The sequence below is a fragment of the Glycine soja genome, chromosome 16 (genome assembly GCF_004193775.1).
Source record: "Glycine soja cultivar W05 chromosome 16, ASM419377v2, whole genome shotgun sequence".
Taxonomy (NCBI): Eukaryota; Viridiplantae; Streptophyta; class Magnoliopsida; order Fabales; family Fabaceae; genus Glycine; species Glycine soja.
The window spans coordinates 11204382-11221986 of NC_041017.1; the positions used below are offsets into that span (position 1 = coordinate 11204382).

At 31.4% G+C, this 17605-nt stretch overlaps 2 protein-coding genes across 2 annotated transcripts; one reads left to right on the forward strand and one right to left on the reverse strand.

Moving 5' to 3' along the window:
* Nucleotides 1–5910: 5910 nt before the first annotated feature.
* On the forward strand, nt 5911–9261 carry LOC114389568 (UV-B-induced protein At3g17800, chloroplastic-like). The gene is made up of 2 exons (XM_028350266.1): nt 5911–6498; nt 8256–9261. Exons 1-2 carry the CDS (start codon nt 6116–6118, stop codon nt 9037–9039), a joined length of 1167 nt encoding a protein of 388 aa, XP_028206067.1. The 5' UTR covers nt 5911–6115; the 3' UTR covers nt 9040–9261.
* Nucleotides 9262–15471: 6210 nt separating this feature from the next.
* Nucleotides 15472–15960, reverse strand: LOC114389769. The gene has a single exon (XM_028350508.1). The coding sequence runs from the start codon at nt 15958–15960 to the stop codon at nt 15472–15474; it is 489 nt and encodes a 162-aa protein (XP_028206309.1).
* Nucleotides 15961–17605: the final 1645 nt, after the last annotated feature.

The window sequence follows — 17605 nt, forward strand, 5'->3', positions numbered from 1 at the left end:
TATTATTATGTTAAAAAAAGTTAATCATATCATTTCATAATAATGTTAAATAGAAGTAAAAATAATGATTTTCAAATGAAATATGTTAAATAAAATTTGATAAAATAATAAAATTTATTTTAAAAATAATATAACATAATAACTATGTAAGTTTAATTAATAAAATTTAAATTATGATAATAAATTAAAAATAAAAACTACCAAAAGGAATAATAAAAAGATTAATTTGGTGTGTTTCAAATTTGATATCATATTTAAACTGAACTAAACTCACCTTTATTTTATGTTTGGATTAGATAATTTTTTGTCTAAAAACTAAAAATGCTCATACTGTGAATACCCATACATGGGTTCAATTAAATTATAATTTTTTTATATATTTTTATTTAGTATGATCTTAAAATATATGTAACTAAAAAATTATTCATTTTTAAAATATTTGATAGCATATTAAATATAATTAATTGAAGTTGAGGAAAAAGAAAAATTATATTTTCATTTGAGCAAATATAATCTTAAAGAATATTATATCTATAAAAATTTATTATGATTTTTTTCTTTCTTCAAGTAATAATAGTGATGTAATATATATATATATTAGTTGGTTATTTTTTATCTTTAATTATTTTAATTTTATCAAATATTAAAATACTAAAAAATCATTATTAAAACAAATTTTATCAGTTAAAATAATTTTTAAATTTTCAATTTTATAATGTTTATATTTTGATTTATATTTTTTTTACATTCGTCTAATGTACGGGTCTCATTAAAAAGAATCTTCCCTTTATAATTAATGGTTGAAACTCTATCTTTATTTTTAAAAATAAAAAGAAAAACCAGTCAAAAAACATAGTGGTAATATTTTTTTTAGGAGAAGTAACGACGGTTATATTTTAAAGATTTATGAAAAAAATAAAAATAATTATATATGAAAAAATAATTTAATAATAAAAATATATATACCAAATAAGATAATTGTTTTTATTAATAATTATAGATGTTTGAAGAGAAAAGAAAATACTAAAAGAAAGATAATACCTGAACGTGTACTTTTTTTTTTCTCATCTACTCTGCAGTGGCGGCTTGGAAAAAATTGGAGGGGCAGCTATTTTTTTTACCAGGGGACCAAGCTAACTAAGGTTATAGTATCTATAGATTAAATGTAATAGTTTTGATAATTAATATCACTACTTATAAGTAATTTTAATAGGGGTGAGTAAACGGGGCTAGGTCCATGGACTTACCCGTGGGGTCTGCGATCCATGCGGATTATAGACTAATCTTTTTAGACGGTCCATGGTTATATCATATTTTTGGGTCCGTCCCGCTTAACTTGTGGATTATGCGGGTTTGGTCCGCGGGGTCCGCGGGTTGTCCGCAATCCGCTTTAGGTTTGATTTTCTTTTTTTTACTTTAAACTTTTTTTTAAAATAACCGATAAAGAAATACATTAGATAAGATAAATATTTAAAGATAAAAATAAAAGATTTAAATTAAAAGATGATAAAGATAAAAAAAATAAAAGATAACAAAAATAAAAGATTAAGATAAAAAAATAAGTGATAACCTGCTAAAAATCGAACTAGGCTTCTTGTTGACAACGTACAAGTCTTAATATGTACTATGGCTTCTTGTTGACAACGTACAAGCGTTGATATGTACTAAAAATTGGTTACTAAGATTTGATATGTAAGATAAATAATATGTAATAATTATTATCTTTTAATCACTTAACTTGATTTTATTTTAATATTTATTATTATTTTGAGTTTTAGGAAAAGAAGATGAAGATGTGGAGATGGAGAAGGCTCAAGCTACTTCATATATGGAATCATTTGTTGTTGGAGATGTTTAAATTTCATATTTTAGATTTATTGCTTGGATTTTCTTTTGTTAAGACATTATTTATTTTATTGATGTAATTGACTAATTATTGAAATTTTATTTACATTTGTATTGAACTTAATTTGATTGTATTGTATTTCTATTAAAATTGAAATTCTTTTAAAATTAGGTCCGTGGACCGGCCCGTATGACCCGCGGGGTCCGCGGGGCGGGACGGATCAATTTATTTGGTCCGTGTAAGAAGCGGGGCGGACTGGCCCGGTCCGCTGCCAATACAGACTTATGCGGGTAGACCTTACATGGGGCGGGCCGACCCGCTTACCTACCCTAAATTTTAAACCTTTGATGATATTTTTTAAACATTAATTATTTTCTTTATTAAATTTGTTTTTTTAGTGAGAGGAACAACCCAAAAAATTTATTTTATGATAATAAAGTATTTTTCCTATTTAATTAACATCACTTTTCAGAATTTTCTTTTTTTTTTACTTTTATACCCTCATGATTAACTACTGAATTAAAAACCTGAAAAAATCATTTGAATTTTTTTTTGGAAAATATTGCAAGAAATATCAGTTTTATTTATATAAAAAAATATGTATGAGAATACATAAAAAAATTAAAATTTTATATGAATTTTCAATAAATTTAAGAAAAAAATTATATTTTTATTTATTTAAATCAATGTTAAAATATATTTTATTTTTTCTTTATCAAATATATTTATTTTAAAAAATTTTATTTAGAACAAATAAAATTCAATAGTTTTAATTTAGAACCGTCCGATAAAATCAAATATTACTTATCGTTGAGATACATCAAGGAATAAACAATTGGACTACACTAAAATTTATTAGATTTGTTACTATAACATCAATATTAAACCCCAAAACTCTTGGCAAGTTGAAGTCATATTGTATAATTATTTTATACTAGAATGACGATATATATAAAATTCATGGGAAAATGGATTTGAAAAATACAAAAAAAAAAATAGCCTTATATTATGAAAAGAACATTAACTAATGAAATAAGTAATCTATAAAAAAATATCAAATGTCATGAGACTGATTTCAAAAATAGAAACCTTAAAGTGCAATACTAAGATATTCTTTTGGTGAACGTGCAATAATAATAATAATAATGAAAATTATTCTTTTTCATGCTGTTCAATAACAAATTAAAAATTTCAACATTTTTTAGCTACTTAAAATAATTAGGAATTAGAAAATAAATAACTTTAAATTGAAAATATTATATGAAAAAGATGATGAAACTTATAAATTAAGAGATGATTGAATTGATTTCTAAATCAAAATAGACTTCAAAAAACCTGAGTTAAAAAAAAAATTCTTTTTCAATGATCGTATCACAAACTTTTCATAAATCAATATTTAATCAATACTATTTACACAAAATCTTTTTATTAAAGTTCTTTCTTAAAAAAAATATATTTTATTTAACCTTTATAAATTGATCAAGACCAACACTAGAAAGAAAAATAATATCAATAGAAGATATACACCTATTCTAGCATACCTTGAGAAACATACTAACAATGTACACGAAAAAAAAGAGTCAAAGAAATCAATCATACTCAAGAACCTTGCTTGCTTGAATGAATGAGAGTCTTCTTGACCTCAAAGAGAAATTCACAACTCACTCTTCACAATGAGATCTTCACAAACAAAGTTTAGAGATGTGAGTCACACTGTAAGCACTTTATCTTCTCTCTTTGTATCGCTTACTTAAGCTTACACTTTTTCATATTATTTCCGCACTTGGAAGTGATAACACAAGGGTAATTACTTATAGAGAAAATAATTTATAACTATTTGCAATCAATTAAATATACAATGTAATCAATTATTTTGATGAAACAATCGAATATATTATCATTTCAATTGATTAAAGTGTTCTTTCCAAACCTGAAAAACTTTCAAAAATAATATAATCGATTAGATTCTTGATGTAATCGATTAAAGTGTTCTTAATCACTTTGTGAAACACTTTTAAGAGAGAAGTAATTGATTATGATCTCTTAGTAATTAATTAAAGCAGAAACTCATGAAAAACCAATCATTGTCTAAAAAAGAATTGTGTAATCAATTATGATTAGGTTGTAACTGATTAAATCGATAAGAGAAACTTTTCTGCAAGCTACAAACACTTGTATAATCGATTAGAGTTGACTTGTAATAGATTAAAATAGAAAGTTTTGAATACTAAAGAAATTAGAGACTAAGATGCAATACACAATACAACAATTAATCCAAAATAAATGAGTTAGACATGTAAAAGACAAAACTAATTCAAGCTTCAAGACTAAGTTTTCATGTTGCTCTCCTTATCTCTAACATTATAAAAATCTTATAGTTTTTATTAAAAATATAAATAATAAAAATCTTATAGTTTTTATTAAAAATATAAATAATTTTTAGGAGATGTATATGTATCCTTTAAAAAAAATGTATGTATATAATTTTTTTCTTAAAAGTTCCGCCATTGCTGCTCTGTTATATAATAAATAAATACCATTTTTATAAAAATAAAAATATTTTTTTTCCGGTGAAGATCGCTTGCAAATTTCAGAAAAAGTGCTTTGATCAATTTGGTTGACACATACTTCTTCTCAACTCATATTCAAACAAAAGAGTCATCTTATTCATTAAACTTAAATATTAATAAATCTAATTAGTTTTATTTTATTTAATGTTATTATTTATAAAATATTATTCATTTAATTCTATTTAAATTTTCAATCTCTTTTTTATTCATAATAACAAATTTTAACAAAAGACATTTTAGAAATAATCTTAATTTTTATTTGAGATTAGTAAAATTAAGTGAATTCAACTAATTATCTTAATTAATATAAAATTAGTTATTTTTCTGTATATATAAGTCGAAAGGAAATATTTCCTATAATCTCTATTTCATTAAATTATGTTAATCCTAAAATAATTTTTTTTCTAAACTATTTTTATCAAGTAGAAAAAAATCTTTGATTTTATTGAATGAAAAATATTTTAAAGATGATTTTATTAAATAAAATAAAATAACTTAATTTTTACTTAGATTTGAGATAAAAAAGTAATTTTTATTGCTTATAATAAGATCGAAAGAAATACAATATAAAACAAAAACACTGAATCTGAACACGTGTATTTGGCTGAGGATTCTCTACCTTAACTCCCTTGTGCCTCTTAATTGGATGAAAATATAAATTTTGGATTCCAGGAAAAACATATTATCTTGAAAAACAACAGTGTTTGACAGAATTGACAATTTGACGTAGCTTATATTAGTCCTATTGGCTGTGGGAATTTATAGGTGCAACCTGGATTAAAGAAACAATATAAGAAGGAAAAAGTATTTAAAAAGGAAAAGCTGAATCTAACTGCATTTATTATTGCAAGGGTGCAAAACCCAAGAACCAAAATTAAATTATGGCAACGAGTATTTATTAAACTCATCATTTTTTTGAACTTAATGCTTATGCATGCAATAATATAAAATAATTAATATTTAATTATAAATTATTGTTTAAATTATTTTAAGATAATTATTTTTAAAAATAATTGATTGAATAATTCAGTAAAATATTTTATATTATTAGTATATAATTTTTTTCCTTATTTTATTTACCATCATATTAGTAAAAAGATTTACTGTCAAAACTAAAAAGTAATGATTAAATTTGATAAAAAAATTCTTAAATATACGTTAAATAATTTTTTTTAATATAATTTATTTTATATTAAAGTTCAAGATTTAAAATCTAAATCATTTGATAAAATGACATAAAGTGTTATTTATGTTTATTGGTGTTGATAATTAAACTCATTATTTTTACACACTCAATAAGTAGTAGTAGAATATTATAAGCAATGATCAGTGGCTTGTCTGGGACCACACATAACAACTGTCCCACTAGAAAACGCACTTATCACTTATCAACAATAACCAGCGCACACAGAAACCAAAACCTCTCTGACCCTTCCTTACCTCAAAAGTCTCAGAACCCTATCCGTAACATAAACAAAGATATTTTAGTTTTTACTTCCCTTGCGATTGATTCCAAAATCCTATCCCCAACCAATTATACACATAAAAAACACAACCAGAAGCCCAACTTTGTTTGACACAATACCACATCACACAGTAGTAACACCAACCACTCTTCTCTCACTCTCGCAAAAGCTCTCTCCAACCTTATTGCTATCAACAAACAATTCACGGTTTAACTCTCTTTTGTTGTTGTTTGATGGAAAGCTGCATCTTCCGCTACCATCACCCAACACTCCTCACTCTCCCATCAATTTCGCACAAACCCCACTTCAGATTCTTCACAAGGCCTGATCTTGGTGGTGGTGGTGTTTCTTCTTCTTCTTCTTGTTTTTTATATTATAGGCGAAGACCCTTTATCAGAGCAAGTGCTGGAGCAAGCCCATGTGAGTTCAGTAGCCTGAACTCTCCGCTGGAGCCACGTTCCATGGTGGGGAAGTTCCTCAGTGCTGTTCTTCAGAACCACCCTCAGATGTTCCATGTGGCTGTTGGGGAGGAGCTGAAGCTCTTGGCTGAGGATCGTGATGCGGCACATGCCCGCATGGTGCTTGGTTCTGCCTCCGATGAGGCCTTGCTTCACAGGTTCGTGGAATATGAGTTTTTTTTTTTTTTTATGCCCTTTTGGTTTTCCTTTTTCTTTAATTTGTTTTGATGTGTTTTGTGAGGTTTGAGTTTTATGTGGGTTGTGATGGGAGGATCTTTGAATGTTGAAATGTTAATCATGCTGTAGGTGTTTGCTTATTGTTATGTGTTTACTTGAGATTTCATCTGTGCTAAGGTTTTAAATTGTGGCCGCGATTTTGGTTTCATCGTGATCCTTGATATTGCGAGAAATTGCTAATAAATGAGGCCGATGTTAATCAAGCTCTTAACTCCTTTTTCCTTATCAATTCAGAGATGGGTATAATGATATTCTCTAGTTTTATTGAATTAGAGATAGTGTATTTGAGGATGTAGAAGGTACAGCAAATATTTCTATGAACATCTGATTGCATTCTTGTATGTTCTAACTTGTAAGAATAAAGAGTTAGTATTTCTCATCCTTCCACTGAATGAAGTATATATTTTGCAAAGCAAGCTTGCATAAGTAACTTTTATGGAACCATAAAACATTTGTATTTCTCATTAGAAGGGTAATCAACAGGTTATTTTAGTCAACATTTCTGAGCACAATTTAAAAGCTTTAGAAAAGCTTGTCAGATATATTGATCTTTGTCATGTTGATTTGCCGTATTATTTTCTTATGTATTATATAAAATATTCAAAACCTTCATTCACTCTATAAACTGTGCACCATTGTGATTATTTGTTTGGTCTGTTTCTAGTGATAACAGAATTAGCCATTTCCTTACAGGTCTTCGATTATTTTATTATGATTGTCTCCAAATCCCATAACTCTGATGATCAGCATTCTGTCTAACCATTAATCTATGAGAATAGGTTTACCCCAAGGGTTGACTTCTTAAATGGCACATCCTAGAGCCAGTGCCTCATTGAATTCTTTTTTCAAATGATATAGTGATAGTTGATGAATCAAGAGAAGGACTAAATTCCAAAGTTAATTGTGGAGAGAAGCTTACCAATGGTTTTTTTATTAAGTAGGAGTAAGACAAAGCCTATGGAATGTAAGTTCAATAAGATGTGAATTATTGATGGTTTGGAGGTGAAAATTGGGGGCTGTATCATACCACAAGTTGCATTGGTTGGTCAGTATTCCTGGTCTAAAGCTAAACCAAACTTTATCTGATCTTGATTGATTGTTTTGCAGCCCCTAACATTTGGTGGAGAACTATTTGTTACAAAAATTAGTGGCCTAAGTCTGAGAAATTAATGGTTACATGATTTTAAGTTGGTGATTTTATAATCCTCTTCTCTGGATTGTACCTTCAAACTTTGAGTATGAGTAATCAGCATTTCTTGGTGTCTCTCCTTATCTGCTGATAAAACTTCTTACTTCTCAATGGGAGGATGGCATAGCTAAGAGTACATTTTTGGTCCCCTCTGAAGCCTTCAAATAGAATATACAAGCTTTAGTTAGATTTGAGATTATTTAATTTTAGCTTCCTTTTAAATATAGGCATTTCCTTTGCCCACTTTGACCCGAATTATCTTGTAATATCTCTTACATTGTTTTAATTGGAGTTAAATATTCATGGACTTTTCAGATCTGAAGCAGTATCTGCATGATTAAATGAATCGGGGTATTGCCTGGCATCAAGTCATACCCTGGAATGAAATAAGACAGATAAACCTTCGTCTTAAATTCCTTGGTAGTTACATAATACAATTTTAGATATTCATTGAAAAAAATGTTGACTTGAACCTTTTCTGAATGCCAGGAGGATTGCACAAGTAAAAGAGAACCAATGTCAAATTGCTGTAGAAGATGTTATGTACTTGCTGATTTTTTACAAGTTTTCTGAGATCAGGGTCCCTATGGTTCCAAAGCTTTCTAGTTGTCTTTATAATGGCAGGCTAGAGATATTGCCTTCTAAGGACTGGGAACTAGAGTCTATTCATAGCTCGGAAGTTTTGGATATGATAAGGGAACACATAACTACTGTAACTGGCTTGAGAGCAAAATCTAGTGTAACTGAGTGTTGGGCAACAACCCAAGTTAGACAATTCTTACTTGCCCGGGTTTACGTTGCCTCCATATTATATGGTTACTTTTTGAAGTCAGTTTCATTGAGGTACCACCTAGAACGAAATCTCTCTTTGGCCAATCATGATCTTCACCTTGGTCATAGGACTTCCGTTATGTTTTCTTATGGATTCAAAGATGCCATCTTTGGCCACTTAAGTAATATGCCATCCTTAGGGCAAGGGTTAATCAGGCCGGAAGAGGAAATTGAGGACTTAAAATGTTATGTTATGAGCTTTCATCCCGGATCATTGCAGAGATGTGCCAGATTGAGGTCTAAGGAGGCTGTGAATTTGGTTGGGAGTTATAGTTGTGCTCTTTTTAACAACAAGGAATCGGGTTCGGTTGAGAATGATGATGTTATTTTGACTTCATTTTCTAGCTTGAAGAGACTAGTCTTGGAAGCTGTTGCTTTTGGATCTTTCCTGTGGGAGACAGAAGATTACATTGACAATGTATATAAGCTTAAGGATGACTGAGTAGTATAAAGGCACTAGTTGCCAAATAAATTCTTAAGTTGTCGAGCGAATTCTCCTTGTATATATAGTGAGTTTTGGTTTTAGCTTTGAAGTGTTGGGTTATGTTTATATTGTATATATGGCACATCTTTACTCTATATATAATGTAAAGTTCTAGTGCTTGAACTTTGTTTAAGTTGATAGATTATAGATATTTTAAATAGTACAAAGTTATTCACTGTATATGGATCTATATCTTTCTTTTGAATATTTTCCCGGTTTTTACATTATGTCTGAAAAGAATTTTGTAATTTTCCTCATTTGCATAGAAAAGGAACTAGTTTAAAGACTAACATGGGTCAAGGTAGTTCCTTAAGTGTTTTTCATATTATTCTTCAATCAGAATTAGAATTTCACTTTGGTAATGTATGTTGATCATTAATGTAAACCTTTATTATGTAAATTATCCAGGTGAAAAACTCCAATTTTGATTTGAAGAGTGATATCAAAAGTATTTAAGGAACTGCATTTAAGTTTTGTCTACATGGAAACTACTAAACTACATGAATGTCATGCCCCCAGGTTGCATATGATTCTATTACTGCAAAATTTATGCATCTTTAAGTCCAAGTTGTTTATAGTTTGCACTCCTTTTAATAACGTGTGCCTCCAGCGATGAGTTAGTGAAGCTTGAGAGTTCAACAATCAAAACAATGATGGTGCTGATATGGTCATGTCTTGCACAAGTTTCTTTTAAACTTTAATGTTCCCTTTTTCCTTCTACATGCCAGTTGGTGAAACTGTTCAGTATTTTCACCACTCCAAATAATAAGGACTTGCTTTAATTTTTTTTTTTTTTGTTTATAGAGTTTTCTATTAAAAACTTGTTTGAGGATTAAATTGAAGATTTACTCTATTTTCTTTTCATGACTCAAACTCAAGGTGTAAACCTTGTATACTAATGAAAAGTCAATCAGTGCTTTCACATTTAATTAATATTAGTTAGATTAAATAGTTTTTAATTTAACTAATTTGCATTCTTAATCTTATATATATATATATATATATATATATATATATATATATATATATATAAAATTTATTATACAATTTAAAATATTCTTCAAAAAAAATATTCTAAAATCTAGAAAAAAAAAGATATAATTAGAGTGATAGTCTTTGCAGTGTTTGGTCTTCTTAAAGATGATGGCATCACACTATCACAGGATCAATAGAGGTTACTGTGTATGTGGTTGCAGTTCTTACAGAAATTAAAGACTTCATTTGAGGAGGGTTTGAAAGATTTGCCACAGCTATTTGAGGAACACTCAGTCTCAGACATCAGATACTTCAGTTTCACAAGGAGGAGTTGGTTCTAACAAGGGCTTAGCACCGCAAATCACAGTTTTAATTTTTATTCATATAGTTAGAGACACACATTACTTAATTGTAACTTGAGTAGAATTATTGGAAATTAAAAAAAGGTAAAAATATGTTTTTAATTCTTGTAAACATGTAATATGTGACATGTATGCAGTTATAATTTTGTTTTTACTGGATCTAGTTTTAAATTATAATTTTTAGTTTTAGTTATAAATATGTGCCGTGACTTTATTTAATTTTAGTTTTCTAATATTTTTATTTTTTATTTTAGCTCCTATGAATTATGAACTACGTTGGTGCTTCTTTGATTTTTACTTCTTTTTTTTTTTTTACATTTTTATTATCATTTAATAAAATCCCTAACAGTTAATCGGGTAAAAACGTAATTTTATGCACCTAAATCCCCAATAAAGGAAAAACAGTATCCAAATATTTCTTTTTTTGGCATTCTGGATCGAATGGAGGGGTCAGAATAGTGAAATTCCTTCTCTAATAGTCATGCAACAAATCTTGAAAAGGAATAGTTCCTATAAGTTAAAAAAAAGGCGTTACATCAATAATTATAATCATCGTATGTTTCTACACGGGCAATTCCTGTCCTAGTTAACCAGGAAGCAAAAGGTATATTAAAAATTGATTTAATTATTCCTTTGTTTCCTATACTTATATCATTTCTACAGTTTGTTTCTTATGCTTATAAATTACTTATTTTAATCCTTATATAAATATTTTGAATTATTTTTTCTCTGTTATTAAATGTGTCGTAACTCCATTAAGTAAAACTGCCACTTTTTTTTTTTCACAAACTATTACTTTAGTAACAAATTTATGGTGATTTTACAATGTCGGTCAATTCGGTGACGATATTAGTTAATGAAGTCAAGACACATTTAATCATCAAGACCAAAAATATAATCAAAAGTGTGTGCAACAACTAAGAATCTAAATGTAAGGATCTAAATGTAAAAATAGTGCAATCAAATGAAAAGTTAAACCCTAAAAATTTCAAAATTGTGATATTGGCCACATGTGACTCACAACTAAGAAGAATACAAATGCTTAAAGAAATAAAAGTGAAAAATTACTAAAAAAACGGAAATCAATATGAATGAATGAAAAAAATGGAGAAATTTCTAAAAAGAATGTGAAAAAGGAAAGAGAGTTGGACTACTACCGTTTTATAAACTGAGAAAGACTACATTTTTATCTAGGGGTTAAAAAATAATAATTTTTTTAATTAAACGTGAGCTGTTAATAATTTACTAATACTTCTGATAAATAGTGAAAAATGTTTACTTCGTAGAAGGTATAGAAAGATTATAGCATTGCTGTGCATTCTGGGGAATTATGAATTTTCAAACGCATCTCATTTTATTTCACATCTAACAAATTCAAAACTCTGATAGTAGGCTCACTGTTAAGAAATGTTTCTACAAATGTTTAAAGAAATAGAAAATGGACATATACTAAGAGAGAAAACCATTCTACAAATGCTTAAAAAGAAATATAAAATGCAAATTTATTGAGAGAGAAAACCATTCTACAAATGCTGAAATGAATCGAACCCATTAAAATAAAGTAGTAATACTACTTATAATAGCAAACAGTGTATTTTTAGCACATCCTTCGTGTAGAAGTTATAGACAGATTATAGAATTGTTGTGCATTCTTGGTATAGAAATTGAGTTCTTTTATATATCACTTTATAAAGGATTACAAGAGGATATATATATATATAGTAAAAGTAAAAATCGTATGAAAAAATGATAACCTAAAAATATGGCACATCTGCAACTGCATGCACCATGTCTACAACTACATACACCAACTAGGAAACTAACGTTGAACTATTCAAAAGATAAAATTGCATCTGGTTATTAGCCCCCTACAAGCTTAAGGTCAGAATGAACTTTGAGCTTGGAACGTAGTAGGAAAATCCGATCCTTGGTTAATGGTTTTTTGAAGATGTCAGCAATTTGATCCACAGAAGATACATGACAGATTTGGAGCAATTTGGATTCAACAAGCTCATGAATGAAATGGAAATCCAAAGCAATATGTTTGGACCTAGTGTGTATAACAGGATTCTTGGTCAGAAAAATGGCGCTGACATTATCACATAACAATAATGGAGGACGTCTAAGAGGAACACAAAGATCTTGAAGCAGTTGTTTGATCCACAACAGCTCAGCAGCAGTGTATGCGAGTGAACAATACTTAGCTTCGGTGCTAGATCTTGCAACAACTCGTTGTTTTCGAGAAGTCCAGCTGATAAGATTGGATCCATGAAAGATGGCATAACCATACTAAGACCTGCTATCTTCAGTGTCTAAAAGCCAACCAGCATCTGAATAAGCGAGAAGAGATTGAGCTCTTGTAGGTGTGAAATGAAGGCAGTGATGTGAAGTTCCTTTTAAATATCTGAGGATCTGTTTTGTTGCCTACCAGTGTAAAGATGTAGGAGAATGCATAAATTGACACGATTTACAACATATTGGAGAGAACCCACGATTTTCCTAAAGAGCTTTGGATCATGAAAAGGATCACCACGACTTGTAAGGTGAGAAGTAGGGTTAGCTGGTGTGGAAATAGATGAGGCTTCTGTCATATTGTTGCGACAAAGTATATCATGTATGTATTTTTCCTGTGAGAGAGTTAAACCAGCTGGAGACCTACGGATTTGCAAGCCTAAAAAGTAGTGCAGATCACTGAGGTCTTTAAGAGCAAAAGTCGTATGTAACTGAGTGATGAACTGCTGAATTTTGCATGCATGTGTACCGGTGATGATGAGGTCATCTACGTAGACAAGAATGTAGATGATTGATACCGAAGACAAGTGAAAAAACAAGGAAGTGTCTTAGTGACAAGCCTTGAATCCGTGAGTGACAAGATAGTGTTTCAGCTTGTTGAACCAAGCACGGGGTGCTTGTTTCAGGCCATAAAGTGCCTTGTGGAGACGGCAAACATGTGATGGATGAGAGGAATCTTCAAAGCCATGGGGCTGTTTCATGTACACTGTTTCAGCTAAATCCCCATTAAGGAATGCATTGTTTATGTCAAGTTGCCGAATGCACCAACCATTGGAAAAAGCTATGGATAGGACCAACCGAATTGTAGTTGGTTTGATAACAGGACTAAATGTGTCAAAGTAATCAATGCCAGCCTCCTGACTAAATCCTTGAGCAACCAAACGAGCCTTGTGACGTTCAATGGAACCATCTGAACGTCGTTTGATCCTGAAAATCCACTTACACCCAACAAGATTAACATTAGTAGGAAAAGGAACAAGAGACCAAGTGCAATTTCTCATGAGAGCATCATATTCATGTTGCATGGCTTGTTGCCAGCATGGGTGTTGGATAGCTTGTTTAAAAGTGTGTGGCTCAGTGGTTGGAGTAGATGATATGGAGATAGAGAAGGTTTTGGGCTTGAGAGAGTCGATTCGTGCCCTGGTGACCATAGGATGTGTACTTTTATCTGCAGGCCGAAAATGAGATGTGGACGGGTGGGTGTGTTTGGCACGTGAACTGATAGTGGGTTGTTGATAGGAGGGAGTAGTGGATGGGGTTGTAGGAATAGAGGAGGAAGATTGGTTGGTGGAATGAGGAGGGGAGGGAGGTGGGCACAACAAATCAATAGCATGTTGAAGAATGTGGGATGTAGTGGGTTGCGATGAGGTTGATAAAGTAGGGACCGTAGGGCCTGCATGTGAGGAATAAGGGAAGACATCTTCGTTGAAAACAACATGACGGGAAATGTATATCGTGGAAGTTGGTTTGTGAAAACATAGATAACCCTTATGAGCAACACTATAGCCAAGAAACACACATGGAAGAGAACTAAAATCAAGTTTATGTGTGTTGTAAGGTCTCAGAAATGGGTAACACAAACAACCAAAAGTTATGAGAAAGCAATAATCTGGAGATTTATGATAGAGTTTTTGATAGGGAGATTGATAAGATAGAAGAGGAGTGATGGTACGGTTATGTAGATATGTAGCGGTTTTGAATGCGTGTTCCCAAAAAATTTGTGGAAGTGATGATTGTGCTAAGAGGCTAAGACCTTTTTCAATTATAATACGATTACGACGCTCAACCGCACCATTTTGTTCCTGAGGGTATGGACAAGAAACGCGATGGTGAATGCCATGGTGTTGTAGAAATGTGAAAACATTGCGGAACTCACCACCCCAATCTGATTGTAGAGACTTAATGTTACAATTAAATTGAGTTTTTATCATCTTTCTGAATTGCACAAACATGGAGTAAACTTGAGATTTTTGAGAAAGAAAATAAATCCACACAAACTTAGTGCAATCATCAATAAATAAAACAAAATAACAATTTCCATTAATTGAAAAGTGAGGAGATGGTCCCCAAACATCTGAGTACATAAGGTCAAAAGGTTTGGTAGATGCAACATGAGATGTAGGAAGAGGAAAATGATGACTTTTCCCAAGTTGGAAAGAGTCACAAACATTTGGAAATTTATTTGTAGATATTGGAAGTTGAAATGAGGATAGAAGATGCCTTAAGAGAGACTCATGTGGATGAGCGAGGCGTTGATGCCAACCATGGAGAGAAGTACGTACACCAGTACAACCATGAATGAGATCAAGTTAGTTTTGACAGGAGGCAGCCGATACAAGCCATGGCTAATGCCCCCTTAAAGAAGTGTTTGTCCCTGAAAATTCTTAACAGAACAATGAGTAGGCCAAAACTCCATGAAAACATCATTATCATGAGTTAATTTAGAAACACTGAGTAGATTTTTGGTAAGGTTAGGAACAATGAATACACTAGGCAAGGAAAGATTAGGTAATGAAGATGAACCCACATGAGAAATAGATAAATGTTTACTGTTTCTTACTTGTAACTTGTCATCACCGGTGTAATCGTTGGCAATGGTAAGCTTACTAATATCTGGAGTGACGTGATTTGTGGCACCGGTGTCAAAGTACCATGACGGGTCCATAACAGTGGGAGATGTTCTAGTTTGAGCAACATTAGCTTGACGAGAGGAAAATCTTGGGTTGGCACGCCTAGAAGGGTAATCAGTTTGATTAGTGTGCTACCAATAATTATTAGCCTCATGTCCAGGTTTACTACACAGTTGACAAATAGGATGACGACGAGGGTTGTCAATGTTACGCCTAGGAAAAGAACTAGAACTGTTGTTTGGATTGTTGGTGGAAGAGGACCGGTTTGAGAACCGATTTGTAGTGTAAATAGCAGGAGTAGACAAAAGTGGGGATGGGTTAGTGGGCTGTGAAACAACAACAGCTTGATGAACATGTTCCTGCTCTAAGCGAGCCTCCTCTTGAAGAAGAAGGCCAGCAAGATCATCAACAAAGACATCATCAGACTTCATCATGAAAGCAGTTGAGAAAGCACTATAAGAGGAATCAAGGCCGCTTAAAATATAACCAATAAGATCCTCATCGGAAATTGGATGAAGATTTTCAGCAAGAGAGTCAGCAATGGAGTGTTTGTGCTCAATATATTCAAGCATAGAAAGATACCCTTTTGTTAGAGTTTGTAGTTGAACCTTCATTGCCATGCGTCTAGCTCGTGTCTAAGCTTGGAAGGTCTTTTCAATGGCAATCCATGCCATGTGAGAAGAGGTGGCGCGTACGACCAAGGAGAGGGCTCTTTCTGATAAGGTGGATTTAATCCACAGTAGGACAAAACGATCACATTTCTTCCATAGAACAAAATCAGGGTTGGGTTCATTGGTGGACACACCGTCAGAAATGGTCACGATGTGAGTCTGCATCAGTGGTGCAGGATTCAAAATGAAAGACTCTAGTTCAAAAGTCTCAAGTGCAGAAATAATGGTAGATCGCCATAGGGAATAATTATCTCTTTCTAGTTTGATATTAGTGGAAGGGATTTGAAGATTGAGGTTGGAATTGGTAGTGTTGGCAAGAGCTAGAAGAGAAGGACTTGTGTTGGCCATGAAAGTAGTGAGTGCAGAGAACGATGGAAATGTTTATGGCTTTGGATACCATATAGAAATTGAGTTCTTTTATATATCAGTTTATAAAGGATTACAAGAGGATATATATATAGCAAAAGTAAAAATCGTATGAAAAACTGATAACCTAAAAATATGGCACATCTGCAATTGCATGCACCACGTCTACAACTACATACACCAACTAGGAAACTAACGTTGAACTATTCAAAAGATAAAACTGCATTTGGTTGTTACTTGGTAAAGCATTGTGCATTTTGAAATGAAACGGACACCCATTTCATTTCACATTTCACATCTCACAAATTCTTCTCCCATCTTCCCCCTCACTTCTCAAGTTCTGCTTTTTCCCCTTCCCCTTCAACCAAGTTACTAAGATACTGAGAAAGAAAGGTAAGAACTTTCCATTTCCTTATTTTATATAGAGTGAATTTGCATTTCACATATATTGCATCCTTGTATTGTTTGGTTGTACTAAAAATGTCAATCACAGTTGTAGGGTGTGTTTGGATTTCCAATAAGATGATAATTCTGAAAGTAAGTTTTGAAAATAAAATCAGTTTGAGATCATACTTGGTTATCCCTCAAAAGTATGCTTGGAAGTAAACTTTTGCCTTAAAATTCAGCTTGGGAGAAGTAAGACTTGTGACATTTTTGCAAATTCGATTTACAAACTTTAATTTAAACATGCACGCACATAGTCAACATAAGAACTTTGTTTAAGGTTGTTGAAAATTAGTTTTCTAACTTTGCCTACTTGTTTGGTAGTTGGTACCATGTCAGACCAAGTCTCATTGAAACTTGTGGTAAACAAAGAGAGAAGCAAAGTCATATTTACAGAAGCAGGGAAAGACTTTGTAGATGTTCTGTTCAACTTCTTAAAATTGTTGCAGGAGCATGAAACTCAACATTGATGATATCGAGCCAAAGAAGTTGTGTTCAAAGTGGCCTAATTGCAATCATGACCTGTTGAGTACCTTTGAAAATAAAAAATGTAAGTGTGGCAATCTTATGACTCGTTCATTTCCAGACAAAAGCAGAAAAGTTTACAAAGGATTTGTAAAAGACGAGGTTACTTTTACAGTCATGAATGATCTGTTTGTCTGTCATTTCAAACACAATGTATACATGCCTTGGTTTCTTGAAGAGAAGTAGGGTAAATGACTTGAGTACAGTACACACAATGAAAGTGAATGTCACCAATAAAACTCGAGTTTTTCTCCGGCTG

Bases quoted from the DNA above. Each gene is read 5' to 3' on its own strand.
- LOC114389568 (XM_028350266.1), top strand. From the start codon at position 6,116: ATGGAAAGCTGCATCTTCCGCTACCATCACCCAACACTCCTCACTCTC. The intron at 6,499-8,255 runs GTTCGTGGAATA...TCTGAATGCCAG, and splicing joins GATGAGGCCTTGCTTCACAG to GAGGATTGCACAAGTAAAAG.
- LOC114389769 (XM_028350508.1), bottom strand. From the start codon at position 15,960: ATGGCAATGAAGGTTCAACTACAAACTCTAACAAAAGGGTATCTTTCT.